This window comes from Macaca nemestrina, chromosome 17 (assembly GCF_043159975.1).
Source record: "Macaca nemestrina isolate mMacNem1 chromosome 17, mMacNem.hap1, whole genome shotgun sequence".
Taxonomy (NCBI): domain Eukaryota; kingdom Metazoa; phylum Chordata; class Mammalia; order Primates; family Cercopithecidae; genus Macaca; species Macaca nemestrina.
In genome coordinates this window covers 87,687,354-87,713,268 of record NC_092141.1, presented here as the reverse complement: position 1 = coordinate 87,713,268, position 25,915 = coordinate 87,687,354, and the positions used below count along the sequence as shown (strand labels likewise).

The 25,915-nt window shown below is 45.5% G+C and overlaps 1 protein-coding gene across 5 annotated transcripts in view; it reads left to right on the top strand.

Annotated features, from left to right (window-relative positions):
* LOC105469247 (cytohesin 1) overlaps nt 1-25,915 on the top strand; it is a 106,049-nt gene that overhangs the window by 33,888 nt on the left and 46,246 nt on the right. The window contains exon 1 of one of the 5 annotated variants that reach the window (XM_011720061.3): nt 12,063-12,272. The exons of 3 other annotated variants lie outside the window; for them this stretch is intronic. In XM_011720061.3, coding sequence (XP_011718363.1) covers nt 12,245-12,272 — 28 coding nt within the window. In that variant the 5' untranslated portion in view covers nt 12,063-12,244. Of the gene's footprint in view, nt 1-12,062; nt 12,273-21,137; nt 25,075-25,915 lie in introns of those variants that run through there. One more of the 5 variants, XM_071081748.1, reaches the window with a different exon arrangement.

Here is a 25,915-nt window from a genome sequence, read left to right as displayed (position 1 = left end):
AATCTCCCTTACCCCCTTCTCCAGACGGTTCTCCTGTATTCTCCCAAGTAATAAAAGTACTAGAAAGATCAACTGTATTTATCATTAAATGGCTGGTGCTTATAATTTTTATTCCTTTAATCCAGTTAAACAGTGAGCTTTCCTGATAACCTAGGCATTGTTGTCCCCGACAATAACCTGGGCCTGTTGGATGTTTAAACATTTTCTTTGACCTGGGACTGTGTTGAAACCATTTGTTAATCACACAGCAGGATGATCAGTGCTTACACCAGCTGATGGGACACCTGGCATGAATACTCAGTGATCCCATAAAACCACGTCAAGCTGAGGTTCCATGAACAGTTTTCATTTTTGATGATAGGACTCATAGCTCTCAGAATCAGAGAATGTTTAGAGGTGAAACTTAACCACAGATGTTGGTCAGCATCTTTAGTTTGTTTCCTTTGTGTGGGGTGCGGTGGCAGACAGAGAGCCATGGGATGGGAGGAAGCCCCGGAGCTGGGCTTTGAATAATGGGTGGGATTCAGAAAAGTAAAAAATATTGTGAAATTTATTGTATTTTATTTTTTTGAATGAAGCAACAAAAACAGAGATTTATTGAAAATGAAAGTACACTCCACAGTGTGAGAGTGGACCCAAGCATAGGGGCTCAAGGGCCAAAATAAATTGTGAAATTTATTTTAATCAAAGTAGAACATAGATATAGTTTTAAAGATCCTATACAGCACAAAAATGGACATGCTTATATATAAGCAGCATTTTTCATAAGAACCCCACAGTGGAGACAGCCAGCTGTCCATCAGCTCATGAGTGGGTAAAGAAGATGAAGTGCGTCGCTACAAGGGAAGATTCTTTAGTCGTAAAAAGGAATGAAGTTCTGACACACACTGCAACATGGCTGAACACAGAAAACATTGTGCCAAGAGAACGAAGCCAGTCACACAAGGCTATGCATTAGGCAAACCTGTAGAGACAGAAAGTAGATTAGTGGTTGTCAGGGGTTTGGGGATGCGGGAATCGGGGTGACCCCTGTGGGGTATGGAGTTTTCTTTTGGGGATGATGAAAATGTTCTAGAATTAGATAGTGGTGGTGGTTGCATAACTTTGTGAATATATGAAAAATCGCTGAGTTGTATTGTCTAAAAATGTCCTCCCTCTCCCAGACAGTGCCTCCTCCCCTCAAATGTTGACCTCTAGATCCTTCAAGATTGGTTCCGCAGTGCAGTATTTGAGTCTCCCCAGATCTCTTACAGAGAATGCTGCTGAGAGTGTGCATTTTCTTAAAAGTCACTCCCCTCGATAGTATACCTGTGCCACTATCTTTCCACCGCTCCCAGGGACTTTTTCTATTCTTCCTCTACCAGCCTGGAATACTCTGGGCCTTCAGAGCCTGATCATCCTTAGCATGCCATGTAATGTAAGGTTTTTTTTGTTTTTGTTTTTGTTTTAGCGCTGCCATTACCTGTGTCCTCCAATGGACTGTTGTGTTTTGAAGGGGGAGATACTTAGTTCTCATGACCTTTGTAGGTCTAGCTCTTGGCTAACATAGTGCTTAGCACAATTCAACAGACATCATTTAGAATGAACACATGGGAAAGATTCAAATCTTTTTTGAATAAATCAGTGTACACTTTTATTATTATTATTAATTAATTTTTTTTTTTTTTGAGACAAAGTCTGGTTCTGTCGCCGAGGCTGGAGTGCAGTGAGGTGGTAACAGCTCACTGCAGCCTTGACCTCCTGAGCCCAGGTGGTCATCACCCGCCTCGCCCTCTGAAGTAGCTGAGACCTACAGGCAAGCGCCACCACACCCAGCTAATTTTTTAGTTTTCTGCAGAGACGGAGTCTCTTTATGTTGCCTAGGCTGGTCTCGAACTCCTGGGCTCAAGTGATCCTCCCACCTTGGCCTTCCAAAGTGCTGAGATTATAGGCATGAGCCATCATGCCTGGCCTTTTAAATTATTACTCTGATGAGTAAATAAATATGTGAGGAGCAGCTGGAAAATGGGAGTATAGGCATTCTAAATGTGTTAGGCTCTTTCAGATGGAAAGTAAGAGAATCTCAGGTTACCGTGTAGTGATACTTTATCCTAAGAAGACAGAAGAAGTAGGCAACTTGGTTGCTACACTGTCATTGTGGGTCTTGGAGCTCAGGTCTCCTTGTGGGAAAATGGTCTTTATAATCAAATCTTGCAGATGTTGTATAATTTCATTAGTCTACATGGTGAGGAATAGAGGAGGTTCAGAGAAAAATATAAATGTATTTTGTATACCTCAGAATTTTAGAAAAGAGAATCCTGAATATGGTTTTTTGGAGGGGTTGAGGAAGAAGTAACTGAGGTTTAAATTTTATCTTTGCAGGGATACCTGTTCTGACCATCTTATTTAAAACTTAACAATACCTGATCCCACCCCCTGCCACATACTTCTCTTTTCCCCATAGCACCCATCACTTTCTAGCATGTTACTTATTATTTGTTGCGTGTATAGTTTTTTGCCTGTATAGTACAAGCCTATTATCACTGTCGCTCAAATTAGCCAGTGTGTGTGGACGAAGGGCAAGCCAATGTTGATATTAACAAAGCCCTTTCAGGAAATAAGTACTGGTGAATATGCACATAGGAACTGGCACGTATGCTGGATAGAACATGAATTGCCTCTCCTCTCCCTGTATATGTTTAAAAGGTAATGGAATTTTTTTTTTCTTTTTTTCGAGATGGAGTCTCGCTCTATTGGCAGGCTGGAGTGCAGTGGCACGATCTCGGCTCACTGCAACCTCCACCTCCCAGATTCAAGCAATTCTCCTGCCTCAGCCTCCAGAATAGCTGGGACTACAGGTCCGTGCTGTCACGCCCGGCTAATTTTCATATTTTCAGTAGAGATGGGGTTTCAGCATGTTGGCCAGGATGATCTCGATCTCTTGACCTTGTGATCCACCCGCCTTGGCCTCCCAAAGTGCTGGGATTACAGGGGTGAGCCACCGCACCCGGCCAGGTAATGGAATTTTTTGGTGCTATGTCTGTCAATCTTTTAACAATCTTTTCATGTAGCCAGCAGAGGGCAGCACAGATGGAATTTACCACGTTCAATATTTTTGACTTTATTTTAAAGGACGTTTAAAACTACTGTAGCAACCACTTCTGGGAGTAGTGTGAAGTGTATTTCAATTTCAGGTTTATTCTTATTCTTTCTCACTTGTGAATTGTGCTGTTTCTGCATCGTCTTTATGGAGAAAGATGTTTCTGTTTACTTTATCGTCATGAATATGTCAAATTAATACTTTCCAAAGTCTTTTTGACACATTTCCAAATGCCGCCAAGGGCTGTGGTGAGGTTGGCGATGGTGGGTCCTGAAGGGGCACTGTTCTTTTGCCCCCAGAAAGTGGCAATTACTTGAACCAGAGTTCTTCGAGGTCTTCCCAATGCTCTCAGGCTCCGCGGTGCACAGAAGACCACAGCCCCGGCTGGAGGATCCTCTCTGAGCATCTGACCAAACGCTTTTGACCCCCTTCTCAGAAAGAAAAATCCCCAAACTGTAAATACTCAAAACCACACAGTTTTTCAGTTTTGTGGCAAGTCATGGAACTGATCATGGATTTTCTGGATAGAAACTAAGTAAGATCAGTCTTTGTGATGCATACCTCTCTTATTTTTTTTCTTGCAAGAGTTACTGGTCCTTAGGCAAAAATTGGAGTAAATGCAAATTGTGTACATAAAACAAAGGATATGGTTTAGGTTTTCTTTTTTTTTTTTTTGACATCTAATCGGTTTTGAGTTTTTCTTTGATAACAAAAGTGCTGACAAGTCTGTTTCATAAAGGTATGTACTAGCAAATATGATCAGAAATCCCGTAGCTTGCTTTGCTAGGTACAAGGTAAGCCTATGTCAAGGAATGGCAAGTTCTTTGAATTCTTGGTGACACATTACATATATCCTTTGTCATCAACTCTTTTTTCCCCCAAGGTCTAACAGTTGCATTTATGTCTATAAACAAAACTAGTATACATCTATGTTTTTTAGGTAACCAAAGTAGAAGGAACCTTTGAAAGAATTGTGCAGTGTGTCCAGGTGTCTGGATTTCTGCCTGCAGAGGCTGGACAAGTCTTTGTTATGCTCCACCCCACCTTGCAGATGTTCTTCGGGACTTTGGAGGACACTCGCATGATTGTATGCCCTAAGCTGTCTCCCATTGGCAGCCCGTTAGGAAAGATCTAAGCTGCAGAGAGAGAACACCAGGAAGCAAAATGATTCACCCCCAAATTCCAGAAAGGCTTCAAGGTGCCCAGGACCTCTGAGAATGGAGGCGGGGAAACGAGGGTGGTTTGAAAGTGTTCCTTGTGGCAGTTAAGATTCCCAGGTCTCTACCTCCTGCAGCAAGGCAGTTTCTCTTGCACTTCTGCTAAACATGAAGGTTTAATTTCTGAAGAAGGCTGTGAAGATACAGAGAGCGAGTGAAAATCTATATTTATTTAAAAAAATACCAACCAAGAAGCAGCACCGAAAAAGTCTGTATATTTAATTGTGAGATCCCCATCCTTTCTCCCTCAGTGTAGCCCCCCAAATACTGGTGGTCAGTTTTATACTCCATACAACCCAGGTAGGGGATTGGAGAATACTTCTTTGGGTAACTAGTCCAAGCAAAAATAAACTACAGAGCCCTACCTGTGGGGTCTCTACACATTACTGCCTTATCATGTTACATTGCCACGCATCCATCTGTAGGCCATGCCTGCCACACAGCTTTTAACCAGGTTATTAGTGTGTCACTCTTAAATGAGGAGAAATAGACTATGCTTGCCTAGAGACTTAAGGAAAACCTTCAGTGTTAGCAAGCAGAAGAGCAAATAGAGGTTTAAGGAAACAGGTCATGGGACATGTAGAAGAAAGCTTTACAAACTATATACTTAAGAGTCTCAGATATTAAATTAATGAAACAAGAATAGGCTGCTATCAAAAAGGACTGTGGGTTGAGTCTTTCTTATCTGAAATGCTTGGAACCAGACATATTCTAGATTTCAGAACTTTTTGGATTTTGGAGTACCTGCACTGTACTTGCCAGAGCATCCCTAATCTGAAAACTAGAAATCCAAAATGCTCCAGTGAGCATTTCCTTTGAGTGTCGTGTTGGCACTCACAACATTTAGGATTTGGGCACGTTTCAGGGATTTCAGATTTTGGGTTTGTGTTAGGTAGACAGCTTCAGAGGCCATGACACGGGAGCAAAGCTGGAGACCAGTGTGGGGTCTGGTGCACTGTGGACGAGGACAGAGAAGGAGGGGCTGGTGAGTGGACGGAGATGATGGGAGAATTCTCCACAATCCCACAGCCCAGAGATAATGATTGTTAATGTGTTAAGTATATATTCTTCTTGGCTTATTTCCTTTTTCATTTTTATAGTCTATGCATTTTTGTTACATGGTTTTTTCATTTAACAGTATAACATAGACATCTTTCTGTCTCTACAAAAATAGTTATGCAACATTTTCCAATTTCTTTTTTTAAGTGCCAAGGAATACTTTTAAGTAACTTGCAGGACAAATGCCCACACTAAATAAATACAACAGAAGCTCTGACATCACCACACCACAGAAGCATAGACATTAAAATACTACATTATGTCTGTCTAGTTGGCATGTGTTTTAAATGATAATCCACACTGTGCATTTAGCTGTGGCTAGGCTAGCACTTTATTTTTTATTTTTATTTATTTATTTATTTATTTATTTATTTATTTATTTATTGAGACGGAGTCTTGCTCTGTCTCCCAGGCTGGAGTGCAGTGGCACGATCTCAGCTCACTGCAACCTCTGCCTCCCGGGTTCAAGTGATTCTCCTGCCTCAGCCTCCCGAGTAGCTGGGATTACAGGTGCGCCCATCACCACGCCCAGCTAATGTCTGTATTTTTAGTAGAGACAGGGTTTCACCATGTCGGCTAGGCTGGCCTCGAACTCCTGACTTCAAGTGATCCACCCGTATCGTCCTCTCAAAGTGCTGGAATTACAGGTGTGAGCCACCACGCCTGGCCTATTTATTTTTGAGACAGGGTCTCACTCTTGCCCAGGCTGGAGTGCAGTGGCACAATCATAGCTCACTGTAGCTTCAACCTTGCAGATTCAAGCGATCTTCCTGCGTCACCCTCCCAAGTAGCTGGGACCACAGACATGTGCCACCACGCCCAGCTAATTTTTACATTTTTTATAGAGACAGAGTCTCACCTTCTCTCCCAGGCTGGTCTCAAACTCCTGGGCTCAATCAGTCCTCTCACCCCAGCCTCCCAAAGGGCTGGGATTATAGGCATGAGCCACTGGCCCAGCAGGCCAGCATGTTAGAAGACAGCTGGTAAATGAAAACAGTTATTTTGGAAATCAGTTTTATAGCAGTGTATAGTGAGCCTTAAAGTAGTTCCTATCTTTTGACCAACCCTTAAGCCCACTTACAGAAATTTAGCCCAAGGAACCAGTAGGAGCTGAGGAGGCAAAGGTTACAAGGATGTTGCAGCATTTTACAGGATGTAAGGAAAGAAAAAGATTAATGCCAACAGTAGAACTGGTTAAGTAAGTTACAACATATACATAATGCAACCATTAAACATACCGGCTCCTTCAATTCCCTTCCAGCCTTAGGGTTCTTTCTAGCCTTCCCCCTTTTCATGTTTCCAAATTCCTTTTCCTGACAGTGGGAAACCTGGCCCCCATGATCTGGCTTGAGGGTTGCACCCGACACCTTCCTTTTGCCCCCAGCTCTACTTCCTGTCCGATCCCATCCTGCTCTCTGCCTGAGGCTGTCCTGGAGGGAGTATGTTTTCAGGCTCTTGTACCCTCTGGTTCCTGGTTGGGTTTGACCAGGAGATGGGAGGGTGAGGGAAGAGTGAGGTCAAGGTGAATCTGTCCTGCTGGTGACTAAGGCTTGCTGAATCCTCTGCCAACGCTCTTGCCAGAGAGCTCCCATTTGCCACTTGTAGCAGCAGTATGGTGCCCTCGCATCCCGTCTGACTTAGCAGTGATGGGGGCTGCCCCTGTTGCTAATCCGGGGGGCTTTGTTACTCCTTGATGTTCTCTCTAAACTCTGCCCTCACTCTGCATATCTTACCTTTCTCCACACTCCCACTCTAGGAATGTTTCTGTCTCTGGGATTGTGATTGATATGGGTATTATGCTTTCAAAAAACAAACCTTCCCTAGAATATTACATAAATATTCACGTAATTTTTTTTTCTAGTGTCATTTATTTAATTTCTTTGTAAAAATAGGATCTTGGTCTTGAACTCCTGGCTTCAGGTTGGTCTTGAACTCCTGGCTTCAAGCAGTCCTCCCACCTTGGCCTCCCAAAGTGCTGAGATTACAGACGTGAACCACAACTCCCAGCCTAGTTTTAAAACATTTTAGGCCGGGCACGGTGGCTCAAGCCTGTAATCCCAGCACTTTGGGAGGCCGAGACGGGCGAATCATGAGGTCAGGAGATCGAGACCATCCTGGCTAACATGGTGAAACCCCATCTCCACTAAAAAATACAAAAAACTAGCTGGGCGAGGTGGCAGGCGCCTGTAGTCCCAGCTACTCGGGAGGCTGAGGCAGGAGAATGGCGTAAACCTGGGAGGCGGAGCTTGCAGTGAGCTGAGATCCGGCCACTGCACTCCAGCCTGGGTGACAGAGGGAGACTCCATCTCAAAAAAAAACAGAAAAAAAACATTTTAAACCATTACATGCTTGAGTATTCCCACCTAATCTGTTGCTGGAGGGAGGCTAAAGTCTATTTAAGGGTTTTATTAATTAAAAATATAGAATGTCTTGGATCAACAGCACTTGCATCAGAGTGCCCTATGTGTGATTTGTAATATGAATGGCGACAAGTGTTTTCTTCTACTGTGTTGGTTTATTGCTTTTCTCAGGGCCTGTGCTAGCTCCCGAATGTTTCCGATATCATTTGTTCAGACACTGCTCCGAGGCCCTAGATTATTGTTCTGGTTTTGTAATGCGCCATTATTTTTTTAGTTATTTTAAAGTGTACTTTGAAACTTCTAAAAAGTTTCCATTTAAATAAATACATTGTAATCTAACACTCTGTTTGGGATCGATACCATAGATGTGCCTTATGAGCTGGGTATTGTATGTGTTAATCTCTCAGAGGCAATCCCAGTTTATGCTGACTGGCTGATGTAATTATTAATAGTGCCCATTTGCAACCTCAAAAATATCTCAATATGGATGATAAATTATATGGTCACTTACAAGTGAGTGAAACATAGTTTGGTGATGCAGTGGTTAAATGTCTATTTTAAGGAATTGGAGACATGAGATTCATTATTTTCTTTTTTAACAGTGTTAGTTGTTGTACTAGAGATGACAGTGTGATATCGAGCCAGGTACGCCTTGCCATGCTTCCAGCTTTAAGGGACGCTGCCTGGCCAGGAGCCTATGAGGTGGCCTGCTGTGCCCAGTAGGGATGATGGCTATTACATGAGCCAGTCAGAGTCCCTCTTTTGCGAATGTGAAGTGGAAGTATAACAAGAACGAGGCATTGAATAATGGGAACAGAAGCTAAAAGTCGCGAGGCCTGGAGGAGCAGGGGACCTGGGAGGCCATGGGTGGGTGGAAGGAATGATGGGGCCTGTGAGGCAGAGGTTGTGGGGAGTGGAGAGGGGGGACCCGGTTGGCAGCCTATCAGAAGATAGTAGCTCCGGGCCTGGTGCAGTGGCTCACGCCTGTAATCCCAGCACTTTGGTAGGCTGAGGAGGGTAGATCATTTGAGGTTACGAGTTTGAGACCAGCCTGGCTAACATGGTGAAACTCCGTCACTACTAAAAATACAAAAATTAGCTGAGCATGGTGGCAGGCACCTATAATCCCAGCCACTCAGGAGGCTGAGGCAGGAGAATCGCTTGAACCCCAGAGGCAGAGGTTGCAGTGAGCCGAGATCGCGCCGCTGCACTTCAGCCTGGGCGACAGAGCGAGACTTGGTCTCAAAAAAAAAAAAAAAAAAAAGAAGAAGAAGATAGCAGTTCCATTCTTTCATTTGCCAGGCCGGAAAGCTTGGAATCACCCTTGAATTCTCTCTTTTACACCTCACATGGACTCCATTGGCACATCCTTGGCTGTACCCTGAAAGTAAATATGGCAAGAATATGGCCACTTTTATCAAGTAAGCCGCCAACCCGTCTCACCTGGATGACTATAGCAGCCCCCAGCTGGTCTCCAGCTCCTGTGCTGGCTGTCTGCAGTCTGTTCTTCCCCATAGCCAGAGTGGTCTTGTTACAAAGGAAGCCACAAAATGCTGTGTTGCTCCGAACCCTGGCAGCAGCTATGCATCTCACCCAGAATGGAAACCAGAGTCCTTAAAATAGCCACCAAGGCCCCATGCAGTTCGCCCACTGCCCTCCTCACCTCTGCGACCATATCTTCCACTCCTCCCTACACTGTTCTTCCTGCTCCGGCCACAGTAGCCTCCTGGCCCTTCTCAGCAGAGGCCTTCCCTGACTGCACTTCACTTCCCCCACTCCTCAGTACTTATTACCATCTGACATACTGCATATTTTACTTACTTGTTTCCCCACCTTTCCCATCTCGACAGAGTGGAGACACCATGAGGGCAGGCATTTTTGTCTCTTTGGTCCTCTGATGTCTCACTAGTGGCTGGCACTTAGTGTGCTCAGTGAATGTTGAATGAAACACAAATGATACAACTAGCTTTGTAAAAACTTTTTAAAAACAAGTGACAGGTTATGACAAAATATTTGTAACTTTTAATACAAAGGATTTGTAATCTACAAATGATTTAAAAAATGATAAGCAATAGAAAAGTGGGCAAAGACTTTGAAAAAGCAATTCACGAAAGGGGAAATACCTCAAACTTATGAAAAAGGTAATCAGCATCATCAGTAAAATCAGGTCAGTGCAAGTGACCACCAACAATGAGAAACCATTTCCCACTGTCTGCCTGGCAGGAGTTAGGCTTGGTCCCATCAGGGACGTGGCAAAAGCACTTTGGCAGCATCTGTGAAAGCTTTAAGTACTCAAGCCTCATGACCAGCTTTTCTGCTGGTCTATCTGGGTGTCTATTCCAGAGAAACGCTATACCATTTGACGGTAGGGAGAAAATAGAAGTGACCTGTCCTCTTTTAAGTTGGGATCACTGGCTGTGAATCAGACCTGATACCAGAAGATAGAAATGCTGTTTGGGAATCAATAAACGTAGGTTTTGAAATGGTGCAGGGTGGGACTTAAAACTGTGATTTTGACATACTAAACCAAAAGGTGACATGTTGGGTTTATATTAGTTGCCACTACAAAACAAAGTGTTTTTTTTTTTTTTTTTAATACATGCATATGTATTTATTCAACTGTTATTAGGCAAGAAAGAAGAGATTGTGATGAAGTCTCTGCCCTGGAGTCACGTCAGCACCTGTGGTCACCTTCAGAGTCTGACTGGAGACAGCGCCCTGTTGTCTTGCTATAGATGTGTGTGTTTCCAACTCTCCTATGAGAACTGACCAAAGTCTAGCACTTCCTGCAAAGCTGCTGCACGAGTTTGCATTTACAACCAAGACTAATACGGAGGGGTTTGGGAGTCCAGCAGACAGCAGGGTGTAGAGGGTGGGCTCTGCAGCCAGGTCTCGTGCTTTGGCAAGCTGTGTAACCTCTCTGGGTGCCAGCATCCTCATCTGTGATCTGGGGATGGCGAGGACACTCACCCCATGGGATGTTTTCAGGATTAGATGAGTTAAGTCACATCAAGCTAGGCAAAGAGTAAGCACGCGATAAATGTTAGTTACCTACTGTGACGATGCAGTGGGAAGCTATATTTGGAGCCAGCAGTTCTTCTTGTGAGAAGTTTTTTCTATGAAGATAATTAAAAAGATGTGCCAAAACGTGTGCACACGGGTATTGAGATGCATAGAAAAATTGGAAATCACTTAGAAGTCTAACAATATGGGGCTAGTTAAACATTATGTCTAGACTGAGAAGAAGAATAAATGTGATAGATGTCCATTTACAGGCGTGAAAAAATGTTTGTTATAAGTAAAAGTAGGTGGCTATAAAACAACATAAAATATCGTGTGTGTGTGTGTGTGTGTGTGTGTGTGTGTGTGTCTATAAAAGAGAGAGAGAGAATATATATAATACAACAAAAGTCTGGAAAATGTCTACCAAAATGTCATCAATGGTTATCTCTTGGTGATAGGATTAAGGTGGGTTTTTTTCCCTTGTTACTATTTTCTAATTTTCAGCAATGAATCTGTGTCATGAACATAATAGAACTATGCAGGAAAGAATCTTGGGTGCGGCATATTACAAATCATAATGGGGATAAAACTGAACTTAGATTGGGAGTTTGGCCCTTGGATTTTTTATTATTATTATTATTATTTTGCCTCTAATATCTGCTTTCTGCTTTTAGCCTGTGACCTCATAACTTGCTGTAATGATTACGATCTCTTAGTCACTGTCTTGGGAAATGGGCTATTATCTCATTGTAAGGGGACCAGGGATTTTAATGACTCCATTTTAAGAAAGTGTAGTCGGCTTTCCATGGGCTCCCCATCCATGGATTTAACCTATTGTGGATGGAAAATATTTGGAAAATAAAAAAAGGTCACACCTGTACTGAACACATACAGACTTTTTTCTTTTCGTTTTCTCTAAACAATATAGCATAACAACTGTTTACATAGCAGTTACATTGTATTTGGTATTAGAAGTAATCTAGAGATGATTTAAAGCATATGAGTAGATGTATGTAGCTTATGTGCAAATAATTAAGGACTCAAGCATCCGTGGGTTTTGGTGTCCATGGGGGTTCCTGGCACCAGTCCCCCTTGGATACCAAGGGACAACGATACTGGAAAGTGAGGAGAAAAACAGCGGCGAGCCCTGGCTATGACTTTGGTTGGGTTTGAGAAAAGACTAGAAGTGTGCTACTAAACTGGTTTGACTCCAGTGTAAGATTGCTTTCAGGGAAGCAGATGGTTAACACACTCGGAAGGTGCTTGAGCTTGACTTCAGGAACTGGGTGGTGGCACTGACTGGGAGTGCCGCTTCTTTGGAGGCTGGAGGCTGATTGGCCCAGGCGTGCAGCCAGCCATTGCCTGTGTTCAGGAAGCAGCTCTGAGCTGTCCTAGTGGCTGGGCAGCTTCACAGGTATCCCCAGCCCCTCCCAGTCAGACCCCACAGGAAAACTTGGCTCTCAGTAAGTTACCGCTCTCCTTAAAGGACAGAGTGGACTTTTCGTGTCCAGCTGTAAGGAAACAAGATGGTCCTTAAAACCGAAGAAGAGGATGGTGAGTCACAGCTGCCGCCCCCAGCCGGGACTACGCAGCTTGGGGTATATGGAGTGGAGTTTTCCGTATCTCTTTTGATTAGTATGTGAAATCCTCTGAGGATAGTTTACTGAGCCTTTTGGGGAGGAGTTAAGGACCAACCTAGAGTCTGGTTTTTATCTTACTGTTTTCAGGAGAAAGACTGCATAGTCTCTTAGTAGTTAGGAAGCTGAGGCTCTCTTGGGGGGGGGGGAGTGTGTGTGTGGGTGGGTGGGTGTGTGTGGGTGTGTGTGTGTGTGTGTGTGTGTGTAAGGTAACTCAGTGTTTTTAAACCAAAGAGGTTCCCCTCCAATCTTTGCTTCCGTTAGAGTTCTGCGTTGGGTGTTTCTTGGTAGGTTCCACTTCATACTTGTTGACTGTATCTACTTCCTGTATCGAAATAACAGTTGGTCAGAACTTCTGGGAATTCCACAGATATCCAGAAAGAATCTGATGCTGAAAAGTAAAGACATTAGAGATCAGATTGAAAGAACCAGTGAGATTCGGGATAAATAATACTTGTTTTATTAAATAAAATGTATCTAAGGGAAAAGACAATTAATGTGGTCTTCTCCCTTTGGTTGTTAGGTGAGAACTGTTTGAAGCCTGGGAGGACAGGGTCTGTAGAACTTCCTTCATCTGCTCCACACCCGTACTATAAACAGTGGAGCTATGAGTAATGGGATGACGAGTTGTGGCTTCTAAATCCCAAGAGATTCTGCTGAAGAGCTGTGTCTTAAAGCCCTGGGTCAGCACAGGAGTTGTGTTTGTGGACATGTGTGTGTTTTATTGTATTTTATTGTGCCACGTTTATCAGATGGTGATGTTGTAATGCTGTAAGACAAAATAGTAAAATGTGTACTGCTCTGTAGCTGGTAATGTATGATATATTTAAATTTGGAATAAATATTTGGCTGTGATTCAAAGTGGATTTTATGAAAGTTGTAATAAAATTTGGGGGTCCTCTTTAGGCTTTTCCCACTCTGGTTCACTATAAAGCACATATTTTAAAGCCCCACCTCTAAGTGCAAATGATCCTGGACAGTGTCCACGGGCAACACTGAAAACTGCAGCACGCGTCGGGGACGCTGGGAGGGAAGCACGCACAGGTGTCCATAACGATACTTCTGTATCTGAAGAGGGGACAATAGTGAGGGACAGTGCCAGGCCAGGACTGAACTGCCTGATTGGTGCTTTTGTAACTGAAAGGTGAGTCCACACTAGCCAAGGTCTAGTTCCAAAGGGAACACTTTTGAGAGTGGAAGAGGACACTAGTGACTATGCTGGGACAGCGGGAGTGAGCGGGGCCTGGCCGTGGTCCCTCATGCTTACTGGCTGCTGGTTACTCTGGGTGAGCCTAGCTTCAGACCCACCGGAGGTGCAGTGTAATAGTCACTTTTTATCCTGGAGGCTTTAAAAGTCAACATAAACTACCCTATTCAACAGTGGGAGTGAGGGGGGCGGGGCATGGGGTTAGGGACCGGGAGCTTAGAGGTCGAATTACTGAACAACTTTGCTTTGACCAAGTAACCTTAAAGAACTGGTGCTTCTCTGCTTCCCTCACCCCCTCCCATGGCATTTCCTTGTGTTGTCACCTGGGACTGAAGGCAGCGTTGCCCTTTAAACCACCGCTAAAATAGATGCCCTTAGACATTGCCATGAGAGACAGAGTGGCATTTAGGTAGGTGTAAAAGGAGGGGAACAAATGGAGTTTCCTCTGGCAGGTCCCTGAAATCCCAGGGGAGGGCAGAAGTTAAGAGTTGGTTATGCTTTCCACAGAGCTGCTTTTAACTAGACTTAATGCCCTAAAGAACACGCCTAAGAAAGGGTATGTGGGGGTTTTTGAAAATATTCTTTAAAGAAGTCAGACTCTTCTGCTATATTAATCTCAAACCCACAATTTTTAGGTTAAAAATACTGCTTTCTGGCTGGGTGCAATGGCTCATGCCAGTAATCCCAGCACTTTGGGAGGCCAAGGCAGGCGGATCACCTGAAGTCAGGAGTTCGAGACCAACCTAGCCAACATGGTGAAACTCTGTCTCTACTAAAAGTACAAAAATTAGCCGAGTGTGGTGACAGGAGCCTGTAATACCAGCTACTTGGAGGCTGAGGCAGGAGAATAGCTTGAACCCGGGAGGCCGAGGTTACAGTGAGCTAAAATCATACCACTGCACTCCAGCCTGGGTGACAGAGTGAGACTTTGTCTCCAAAAAAAAAAAAAAAAAAAAGTGCTTTCTGCCTTTCTTACCTGGTACACTGGTACATACATCAGTTTTCATTCTGTATATGTGTGTTAGTGAGAATTAACCAGTGTAATTAATTGGGCACTATTTTCTTAACTACCATAAATTACTATTATTTTTAACTATTTAATCTTGTTAATGGCTAGTCCCCCTTGATTTGCCTTTTTTTTTTTTTTTTTTGAGACAAGAGTCTCGCTCTGTGGCCCAGGCTGGAGTGCAGTGGTGCACTCTTGGCTCACTGCAACCTCTGCCTCCCAGGTTCAAGCGATTCTCCTGCCTCAGCCTCCTGAGTAGCTGGGACTGCAGGTGCACGCCACCACACCCGGCTAATTTTTGTATTTTTTGTAGAGACGAGGTTTTGCCATGTTGGCCAGGCTTGTCCTGAACTCCTGACCTCATGTGATCCACCCACCTCGGCCTCCCAAAGTGCTGGGATTATAGGTGTGAGCCACTGTGCCCAGCCTTGATTTGCCTTTGAACCCTCTCTTTGGCATCTCTTTGGGATAGAATCCAAAATCTTTGGTGTGGGACCTGAGACCCTTCATAGGCAGATGCTAAGCCCCTTTCCTGGTGGCAGTTCAGGCCTGCTGTGTCCTGGGCCCTGCCCTGTGGTGTGCCCATTGTTGCTGGCCTCCGTCACTCCCATACGCTTTATCTTGCTTGGTATACACCATTCTCTCTTCCTTCTGGGGAATCCATTGGTCCTTCAAGTTCTGGCTCGTAGGCTGGCCCCTCTGAAGCCTCTTGGCATTGCCTGGAATTCTGTGAGTACTTGCCGCACTTGGCCGCTGTGGCGGGGTGTGCTGCTGCTACGGGCTTACATGGCTCTCCCCGCTGGCCTTCACTTTCTGTGCAGGCCAGGGACTGGAGCTGTTTAAATCCTAGCTCCAAGCACAGGCTGCGTCTATGGCAGACGCTCAGTGAACACTGAGCTGAAGTGAATCTGTGTATTTCAGCAGGAGAAAAATGAGAGCTGAGGATGCAGCCGGTGACCCGAGTGTGAATTGGGCTCTGTGAGTAGTGTACCTGAGGTAGATTATTTGTACTCAGTGAGTCATTATCTTACCTGTAAACTGATGAGAACAGTTTATTGTCAGGAAATAAGCAGAGTTACAGTTGAACTTTGTTGAAAAGTTAAAAAAAGTGGAAATGAGAAAATGTTTTAAGCTGTAAGATAGCATGTGTGTATAAACTAGTATTATTTGTAGGAAACTATGCCAAATAGAATAAAGTATAGGCTTCCTCAGTGGGACACTGGATTTTCAGATTGCATCTAAAATGTTGTCCTTGATGAACTTTCCACGTTATCCCTTTTTTTTTTTTTTTTTTTTTTTTTTAAAGATGGAGTCTTACTCTGTTGCCAGGCTGGAGTGCAGTGGTGTGATCTTGGTTCACTGCAACCTCTGCCTCCCAGGTTCAAGCGATTCTCCTGCCTCAGCCTCCCAAGTAGCTGGGACTACAGGAACGTGCCACCACGTCCGGCTAATTTTTGTATTTTTAGTAGAGACAGAGTTTCACCATGTTGGCCAGGATGGCCTCTATCTTTTGACCTCATGGTCCACCCGCCTCGGCCTCCCAAAGTGCTGGGATTACAGGCGTGAGCCACCACACCCAGCAGTTATCCCATGTTTTAATGTGTGCCATGGGATTGTGGTAGTCTCTAGTTGGACAAGTTGCTTAGGTTGAGGTGTTTGCAGGAAGACCTGAGGTGCTATAACTATCAATTCACATCCTTCTAGATATTTCTCACTCCCTTCCTTATGGATTTTGTATTTTGCAGAATCAAAAATGGTTACATCTTTATTTTTAAGCAGGAGCATGTTTGGCATTGTACAAAGCATACATCATAGCAAGAAACCTGTATCACCATCTGCTGTGACAAGTTTTGAAGAGGATTCACTCTGGTTTGAATTTTATAGGCTTTCCTGTTGAGTACACCAGAGATGAATGCTCATGGTATTATACAGAGGATTAGAACTGCACTTTCTTCTTAATGAAGGTGAATAGAAACAAGGGCTTGGATTCTGCCCCTTTGAAGAAAGCTGACCCTTACTCATTGTCTGAGTCTTTCTGTAGCCTCTCAAGTCCTCTCTTCATTATGGAATATGAAAGCACAGGACTGGCTGTGGGGGGTCAAGACCCAAAGTCTGATTAGACAGGAGGGAATGTGGAAGGCAGCAGGTGGAATTTTCTAAGAAGTCAGTATCGGTGGAGAGAAAAGGCAGGTTATCATAGGTCTTGGTAGGCACAGGTCTGGGCACTAAGAGCCTTTATTAGCCTGCAGTGTGGTCAGCCGAAGGGAGGACAGAGTCAGGGACCGTAGATGCAGATAGGAGGCAGAGTTGGTGCAGGAGTGGCCCTAGGAAACAGGAGAGATTCCCGTTTTCATCCACCCCTCCCTGTGCTTCAGGAGGGTTCGCGAGAACATGTGTGTGGCTGCAGGCTGACAGAACCTGCAAGCAGGTTACTGCTGGTTAAATCAGAGATGGAGGGCTAGACCTTCTGGAAATTTTTAATAGTATCCATCTCTCATTTTTCCCTTGGATCTTGACAATCCTGCAAAGGCAACTTTACTGAATTTACAGTGTTCTTGTCTCTGCCTTTCTTTCTGTTTTCAGCCCAGCTGAGATTTCCTTTTTAGAAAAGGACTCTTTAAAACTGCCACCATCTTCTCCTGTTTACCTTCTGAAGAACTTCAACTTATGGGGAATTCCTGTGGGTTTTGTGTTACATCTGGAGCCATTAAGTAACTAACTGGGACAGAGTCACTAACAGTTGTGTAATCACAGACTCTTAAAGCCATGAGGTGCCTTAGAAGTTACCTAGTCTAGCCCTGGTCAGTTCAGTAAATGAAAGCCATTGCTGTGGCTCCTGGGAAGGACTCTGAAAACTGAGCCCAAATCAGCCAGGATTTTAAGTTTTAACAGCCACTGTTGAGTTTTGATGATCTCATGCCTTCATATATTCCTAGTTACCTTTTTGTTTTTCTCCTGACTACATGATGTGTTTGATTCAGTAGACCTAGGTAATACACTAGGGGAAAAATGGAGACAGAAAAGTCAAATTCTGCTGTCCTGTAGATCAGCTGGTATGTGAGGACTCGCCCAGACACATTCATTTCTTCCTTAAGAAAATAATTTCGTGCCGAGCGCAGTGGCTCACACCTGTAATCCCAGCACTTTGGGAGGCCGAGGCGGGCGGATCACAAGGTCAGGAGATTGAGACCTTCCTGGCTAACACGGTGAAACCCATCTCTACTAAAAATACAAAAAATAAGCTGGGCGAGGTGGCAGGCGCCTGTAGTCCCAGCTACTCGGGAGGCTGAGACAGAGAATCACTTAAACCCGGGAGGCGGAGCTTGCAGTGAGCCGAGGTCATGCCACTGCACTCCAGCCTGGGCGACAGCGAGACTCCATCTCAAAAAAAACAAAAAATCAACAAAAAAAGAAAATAATTTCGTAACTTGTATCATGTTCTTCCATCCTCTACAGAGGAATCGTGGAAGCTCAACTTCTGACCTAAAAAAAGATGCAGTGAATTTCTTTTTTTGAGTCAGTGACTGTTTTTTTTTTTTTTTTTTGAGATAGAGTCTCGCTCTGTCGCTCAGGCTGGAGTGCAGTGGTGCGATCTTGGCTCACTGAAAGCTCTGCCTCCCGGGTTCACACAATTCTTCTGCCTCAGCCTCCAGAATAACTGGGACTACAGGCGCCCGCCACCACACCCAGCTAATTTTTTTTTTGTATTTTTAGTAGAGATGAGGTTTCACTGTGTTAGCCAGGATGGTCTCGATGTCCTGACCTCGTGATCCGCCCGCCTCAGCCTCCCAAAGAAAGTGCTGGGATTACAGGCGTGAACCACTGCGCCCGGCCTACTCAGTGACTATTGACGCCTTTCCTTCTGGTGTCTAAAGCCTCTTTCTCTTTGTATTTTCTGTGAAGAGTCAGGATTCTGAGTCGCAGAATTCAAACGAGAGACCACATATGAAATCACAGCAGAATGGGTGTAGTTACGACAGGCACCTCATGGGCGTTAGAACAGCATCCAAGGATGTTTCTTCTATAATAGAAATGTTGGGCCAGTCTGAGCAAATGGTAAGTGGCTGGGGGCATTTCTGTATTTTCTTTGAATAAAAACTTCAACATCAAATTTTGGGTTAGTTGTGGATCCAGATACACAGATAGGCAGAAAAGGAAGAGTCCAAGCCTCCCCCACTCTCCTTCCACAGTCCTTGCTTTGAAAGGTGATTCCTGCTAGCAGTTTCAGGTACGTCCTTCTCAGAAGCTCCCTGTGTATTTAGCAAGCATAGGTGTTACTTGTGAGAAGGTGTTCTGTGCCATCCTGTTTCACCAGATGTGTCTTAGAGATCTTTTCATATTGGCATTTACAAATCACCTCATTCTTTTAAATTACCAAATAGTGCTTAGGTAGTTTAAAATTTTTGGAATTTGGGGCGCATAGCCATTCTTAAATGGAATTTAAGAATCAAATTCCTAAGTTTGATTCAAATCAAATCAAAAGGTATGTGCTGTTTATGTTTTGCTCGTGCCAAAGGTCGCACCAGTTGACACTCTCCCAGCAGCACGGGAGACTACCTGTGCAGCCCACTCCTCTGACAGTATTTTGTGTCATCTGGCATTCTGATTCCTGCCAGACTAATGGAAAATGGTATGTTATTCGTGTTTTAATTTGCATTAAACACATAGTGACTGTGAGCATCTTTTTCTGTGTGACCATTTGTATTTCTCTTTTTGTAATCTGCCTTTTATATCCTTTGCTCATTGTATTCATCTTTGTTTTACTAATTTTTATGCTGCTTTCTTTGTGACTTAAAGAAGTTAACCCTAGCCAGGTGTGGTGGCACACGCCTATAGTCCCAGCTATTCTGGAGGCTGAGATGGGAGTATCGCTTGAGGCCAGGAGTCTGAGGCTGCAGTGAGCTATGATCACACTACTGCACTCCAGCCTGGGTACAGAGTGAGACCTTCTCTCTAAAAATAATAAGTTAATTAATTTTTTTAAAAGATATTAACCCTTTGTCGTATGTTTTGTGAATTTATTGTCTTAGTTGTTTACCTTTTGGCTTATGGGATATTATTTTTCACTCAGAAGCTTTTCATTTTCATGTCGCAAATGAACAGACTCACCAATATTATGACTATATTAATTCATGCTCTATTCTAGAATTATTCAGGTTTTATTTTACATTAACATCTTTGATTAAGCTAGAATTCATTTCAGCTTAGTTTTGTCCCAAATGGCTGGCTGGCTATTTATTTGCCCAGCACCCTTGACTGAATAATCCTATTTTTCTTTACCGATTCAAAGTGCTACCTGTGTGTTTCACTATTTCTTGAGTTTGTTTTCTGGTCTTTTTCTTCTCCTGCAGTTTCAATTACCGAAGCCTCACACGCTTTAATCTCTGGTAGCTGCACCCTCACATTACCCTTTCTCCCCTTCATGTTTTTCTGACTGTCCTCATATATATGTTTTCCCATGTGAAGTTTAATATCCTTTTTATTATACTTCTGTAAACATCATGTTGGTAATGTAAATAATTTTTTTTGAGACAGAGTTTCACTGTCATTGCCCAGGCTGGAGTGCAATGGCACGGTCTTGGCTCACTGCAACCTCTGCGTCCTGGGTTCAAGTGATTCTTCTGCCTCAGCCTCCCAAGTAGCTGGGATTACAGGCATGTGCCACTACACCCGGCTAATTTTGTAGTTTTAGTAGAGATGGGGTTTCACCATGTTGGTCAGGCTGGTCTTGAACTCCTGACCTCAGGTGATCTGCCCACCTCGACCTCCCAAAGTATTGGAATTACAGGCATGAGCCACCACGCCTGGCGTAAATAATATTTTTAAACATCGTGGTATATGTACGAGAACTTTCATTATTGGGGTCTTTCTACCTTTGCTCAGGTCCCCTTTGTTTTCCATGTTTCTTTTTCCTGTCTAGGGAGGCTGGCCCTGCTGCAGGAGCCAGCCTGGCCTGGGGAGGAGTTACCAGTGTTTGGGGTAAAATAGAGTTTGTCCAGAGAAACCAACTATATCTTGCCATCTAGAGGTGGGCATCCGTTTGTCATGGAGGGAGGCCATAGGACACCTTCATGATATCAGGGACTCACTGCTCTTTTCACGGGTCAGCACCTCTTGAGCTAGTTCTGGAGCAGGTGTGCTGACCTGGATCTCAAAGGTGCAGAGCTTGGCCTGCCTTCTGCTCCTCCTCTTTGCTCTCCTTGGCTGCCCCTGCCACAGGTCTCGACCTCTTTCTTCCTCCTAAAGTTCTGCCCGCTGCATGGGCAGGAGATAGGGGGCGGTCCAAGAGCAGCCTCATGACAGCAGCCGAGATGGAGAAGAAGCCTGCCCTCCTAGCACACTGAGTTGGCACCGGAAGAATGCACTGGCCAGGAGGCTCGGGCCGGCCGTGCCTGTACCAGCCTCGCCCTGCTGGTAGGTGGAGGCAGGGGGCCAGTACCGCGGGCCTGCCCGTGACTTGGAAGGCTGGTGCCCTCATCAACTCCTTCTTACACTTCTCCCAAACTTTTGCACACCCGGACTCTGGGAAACTCTGGTAAGGGTGATGTCTGGAACAGGGAGCCAGTTTGTTCCTATTCTGAGGTGAAGGTAGAAATGACCTCCCTCTCAAGAGATCTTCAGGCCCTTCTCAGAGCAGGAACAGATGCCAGTTTTTGCTTCTTTGAACAAGAATTTTATGCTCTTAGCGTTTACTAAAGAATAATGAGACATTTTTAAGTATAGGGAGTGGAACAGAGTTTAAAGAAAAAAATCAAATAACTCCAGGCCTCTGTTTTCATGGGACACAGAAGGAGGAGAGATTGAGAATCCTGACTCGCCTAAGAGCTTTATGCTTATCATGTCTGTGGTGCTTGGAGCCTGTGGCCCAGGTGATTTGGGGTTTGGGGATGCCTCATGGGCAGAGAGGACCTTTGAGCAGCATTGTGAATGCGTGGGTTTGGGATGCTGATGAAACTGTTGAGATTTGAATGTATTCCTCGTGCCTCATTTTCCGCTTTAGAAATAAAGCGATTGGTGCACATTTCCCTTGCACACTTGTCAGAGGGTCGCTTTCTGGTTCCAGCTGTCCTTGCACCTGAGACACAGAACTGGAGAGAGGATGGGAAGTCAGTAGCGGTTTGGGGAATTAGTGCTGGATAAGGATGGTAGTTGAAGCTGTGAGCTGGAGTAGGGCAAGGAAATACTTCTTTGCTACCACTTCTGAATGGAAGTGCAGACCGCGGTGCAGTGAAGACTACTGCAAAGCTTCCAGTTCCTTTTCTTTCTCATGGCGCCTAGCTGCCGCTTCTTGCTCTTCCAGGAGAATTTCTTTCTTTATCTCTTGTCCCAACTCAACAACAGAATAGAATCCAGCTGTCTCAGTGTCAAATTCAAAGGCACCACAGTCTGCCTGGAGCTTGCTTTTCCAGGCTCTGTCCCTTGTGCCGCCCTTTCCACCTCTGTCTGGACTGCCCTCTCCCAGGCTCTCGCGTGGAGCCGTCTTGGACTAACCTGGGCCCTGCTCTTCTCTGACCCCCACTCTGCATAGCGCCTTGCAGACAGCATTTATTTGGCATTTACGGGCTGCCCGTTTCTTTTTTCTTTAAAAAGAATAGTAACACATGAGCTCTTTGAGGGCCGAAACCATGTCTTTCCAGCATTGTGTCTTCCACAGTAACTGACAGGGGGCCTCGTTTCCATGCAGTGAACTTTTAAAAAAATTGTTGAATTATGAGTCTGAGAAATTATTTTTTAAAACGTTCATTTTCTCTGTTGGGATTCCTGAGATGCCTGTTCTGTGGCCAGTCGTTTCCTGTGATTCTCTCTGATGGCTGTGGTTTGTTTTATAAGCTGGATTGTGCAGAGTATATATTGTGGCATCTGTTTTCTTCAGATATGAGGAGGGCCACACTGCACACTTCTTGGTTGCAGCTTTTTTTGTAACTTCTTTGTGGGCTGACGTCCTTTTCTCATGTTGTCTGTGCCTAGAATTAACTGAAAGTGCAGGTTTTTGCCACCTGCAGTCTCTGGCCTGGGTCAAGCTAAAGCCTTTGCCTAGGTTCACACACTGCAGGTAAACCCCGGCTGTGATCCACTTTGTCGGCGTAGTGGAAGCTGGCCGTGTTAAAGGGAGAGCCATAGTGAGCCTGGCACATGATGACTGAGCCTTCTGTAGAGAGTGACGGGTCAGAACTCACCTGCTGGGTTCTTTCAGTCCCCGAAGAGAGTGTGTATGTGTGTATGTGTATCTGTGTAAAAACCAGTGATGTCACCTCAAAATAAGACAGCCCTTAGGACTATGAAAAGTGCTATGAGAATATTTACAGTACAAGATATTACTGAAAAGCAAGAGCTTAATTCCACATACATGTGAAATCCCTGAGAAACATGGTAGTAGATAACCAGCGTGGATAGTCCAGGCTGTCTTCTCCGAGTGTGTTTGTATCATGTAATTTATCACCTGGTTATTTACCAAGTGATAAAGAAGGTCATCAGGTGATGGTTAATACGTGTGAACTGAGCAGGGACCATGGCTAGAGGAATCGGAGTTCTCCCTGTAGGAGGTAAGACTCGATGGATGGCGAGGATGAGCTTCTGAACAAGAAGAAGGAAGCAAAGAGACATAACTGAGCACTCTGGTGGATCCAGGGAAAGTGGAGTCTTCCTTGGACCAGGAGGAGAGGTGGGATGGCTTACTAGACAGCGAGCAGGAGGAAGACGGGGGCCCAGGGACATGTTGCACTGGGACTCTCAATCTACATTTTGTAGAATTTTAGAATTTGTTTTTCATGGACTTAGTATGATTCTTTTAAATGAGTACTACTCTCTTGACACTAAAAGAAAATTGTCCACACTATGGCTGTTTCTTAAAAGACAGGCTGCAACGCAGAGCCAGGGTATTTGGGTCAGGCCTGGTGGCACTGCCTGGTGATGAGGACGTCTGTCCGCATTCCCCAGCCAGCCCAACCCCCATGCATGGCAGTGGAGGCAGGGCTTGCAGAGGGGTGGGTGCCTTCCACGACGATTTCCTAATGGCAGGAGACTGGAAAGGAGGGAGGGTATGGGAGTGTTTTTAGGATTCCCACTCCCTCTCCCATTGTTTATCTAGAGCAATGATTCTTAACCAGGGCAGTTTTGCCCCACGGGGGACATTCAGCAATGCCTGGAGACCTTTTTGGTTGTCACACCTGGTTGTGGGGAAGCGGGATGGGGGTGCTGCTGGCACCTAGTGGGTAGAGGCCAGGGACACAGCTAAGCACCCTGCAATGCACAGGGAAGCCCTGCCACAAAGAGTGACCTGCTCCCTATGCCAGTGATGCCCAGACTGAGGAAGCCCGCTCTAGCACAGTGATTTCCCTTTTACTTTCTAGTTGTTTAAAAAATACCTCCTCCCTTCTTAGTCAAAAGCTGTGTGTGGTCTGCAGTAACCTTGTATTCTGTGTCACTTAGGGGCCTGGGTCTCTGGAGTTCATGGTTTTGGGACTGGGGTCCCAAATCCACATGTTTAACAAACGCCCTTGGTGATTCTCGTGCCCTCTGAGGTTTGAGAGCTGCTATCCTCAGGCTGTAGCCATATTTCTTGTCACCAGCCATCTTGTATTATCATCCCCAAGTTTCACTTGCCTAATATTCCAACTCGATATTAGGCAAGTGCCCTCAAAGGCGATGCAGCAGCCTCTGGTGAAGAAAGAACCATTGGTGGCTGCAAGTGTACTGGGTAGGAGGCGAGTCCTTCTGGGTAAAAAGGCTGGAGTGTCCCTCGTGGAAGTGGAGGGCATGGGATCCCTGGAGGAAGGGAGCAAAGGATACTCCTCCTGAAGCCCCTCCAGGACGGTGCTGGAGCAGTCTGGTCAGTGCCACTGTGCCTGCTGACCTGATGCGGGGCAGTGGGAAGGACTAGGCTTGTGCCTTTAGGGTGACAGAACATCCACCCCCTAATCCAGTCTCTTGTTTATCCGTGCAGTAAGGAGAGGGCATCTGGAGTAAGGCTGGCATTCTTGCAGTGAAAGCAGCATCGGGCTTTTGCTTCTGAGGGAGAGAGGAAAGCAAGTGCAGCCTGTGTGCAAATGCTGGTGGTGCCTCCCCTCCCCCCGGGAGGCCGGGAATGGGGGATAGTAGGAGGGGCTGGCTGTGACTGCATTCATGGAAATGAGCCTGGAGGAGTGGAGCAGCACACACTTGGATCGTCAGCTAGGGCTGCAGCTCTGCGCGTCCATCTCTGCGCTCCGCACCAGCCTTCCCCACCGGGCCCGGCGCCTTTCCACCTGCAGGGCCGGTGCTCTCAGCTTTTGTTTTCTCTGGAAACCTTCTTCTCTGCCCCTGCTGTGCTGGCGCACACATGCTGTCCTTGCTCCGGCTCTCCCTGCACCTACAGCTGTGGGAGCTCCCGGCAGCCTGGGACTGTGGGGTCGCTGCACGGAGCCACCATGGCCTCTGACGCGGAGAGCTGTGACCTGCCGAGGCTTTGATGTTGCTGCCCAGGGCTGGCCAGGACACTGGGGCCGCAGGAGAGGGGACTCACCGTGGGTAAGAGGCTGGTGGATGGCGTGTGGAACCCCATCAGCAGATTCCCCATTATGCGTTGCTGCCTGCCTGCCTCTCCCACCCAGCAGCCAGCAGTAGGAGCTGATGTGTGCGTGGCCGTCTCTCTGCATGTCTGTCCTTTGGGTCTGCATTCTGTGCTCTTCTCTGAGGATTTTTCCACTACACCTTTGGATAGGTATCCAGGCATTCAGTGTAGTTTCTTCTAGGCCTGAGACTTAGAAACACGCCAGTAGTCAATTTCCTTGGTCCAGCTTCCATGAGGTTTGAAATAGGGGGGCAGAAAGCAGAGGGACAGATTCAGGGTGATCTCCCCTCTATGCCCGCCATCCACGGAGTTTCTGTTTTACTCATTAAGGACTTGGGAACCTTTCCTGGGCATGAGTCGCCCTCTTCCCATCGATACACATAGAAAAGGAGTTGGAATTGTACATCGCATTTAATGCTAGGGGTCCTTGCCAGCTGTCAGACTGAGGGAGAATATTTCAATGTACAGAAAAATCCAGAGCATTACAAAGGGCTAGCAAACAAATAGGTTTTAGGCACTGAGGGTGAAGTGAGAGAGAATTGACTTTCAAGCCACTAAGCCTCTATTTTGGACACGGAAGGGGTGTGGTGGCCCAGCTGTGCAAGCTGGCAGTGGTTGCAGCTGGCAGGCACAGGGAGTGGCAGCTTCGCCCAGGGGACAGGAGCCTGCCCCCTTGGGAGGAGGGGCGAGCGAGCTGATTTGGCTTATTTGGAGGAAGAGGGAACTCCAGGCTTTCCCTGGGGAGTGAAGGAGCACGCCGCTCGGCTCAAGGAGGCTGGGGGTAGAAAATGGTTCTTC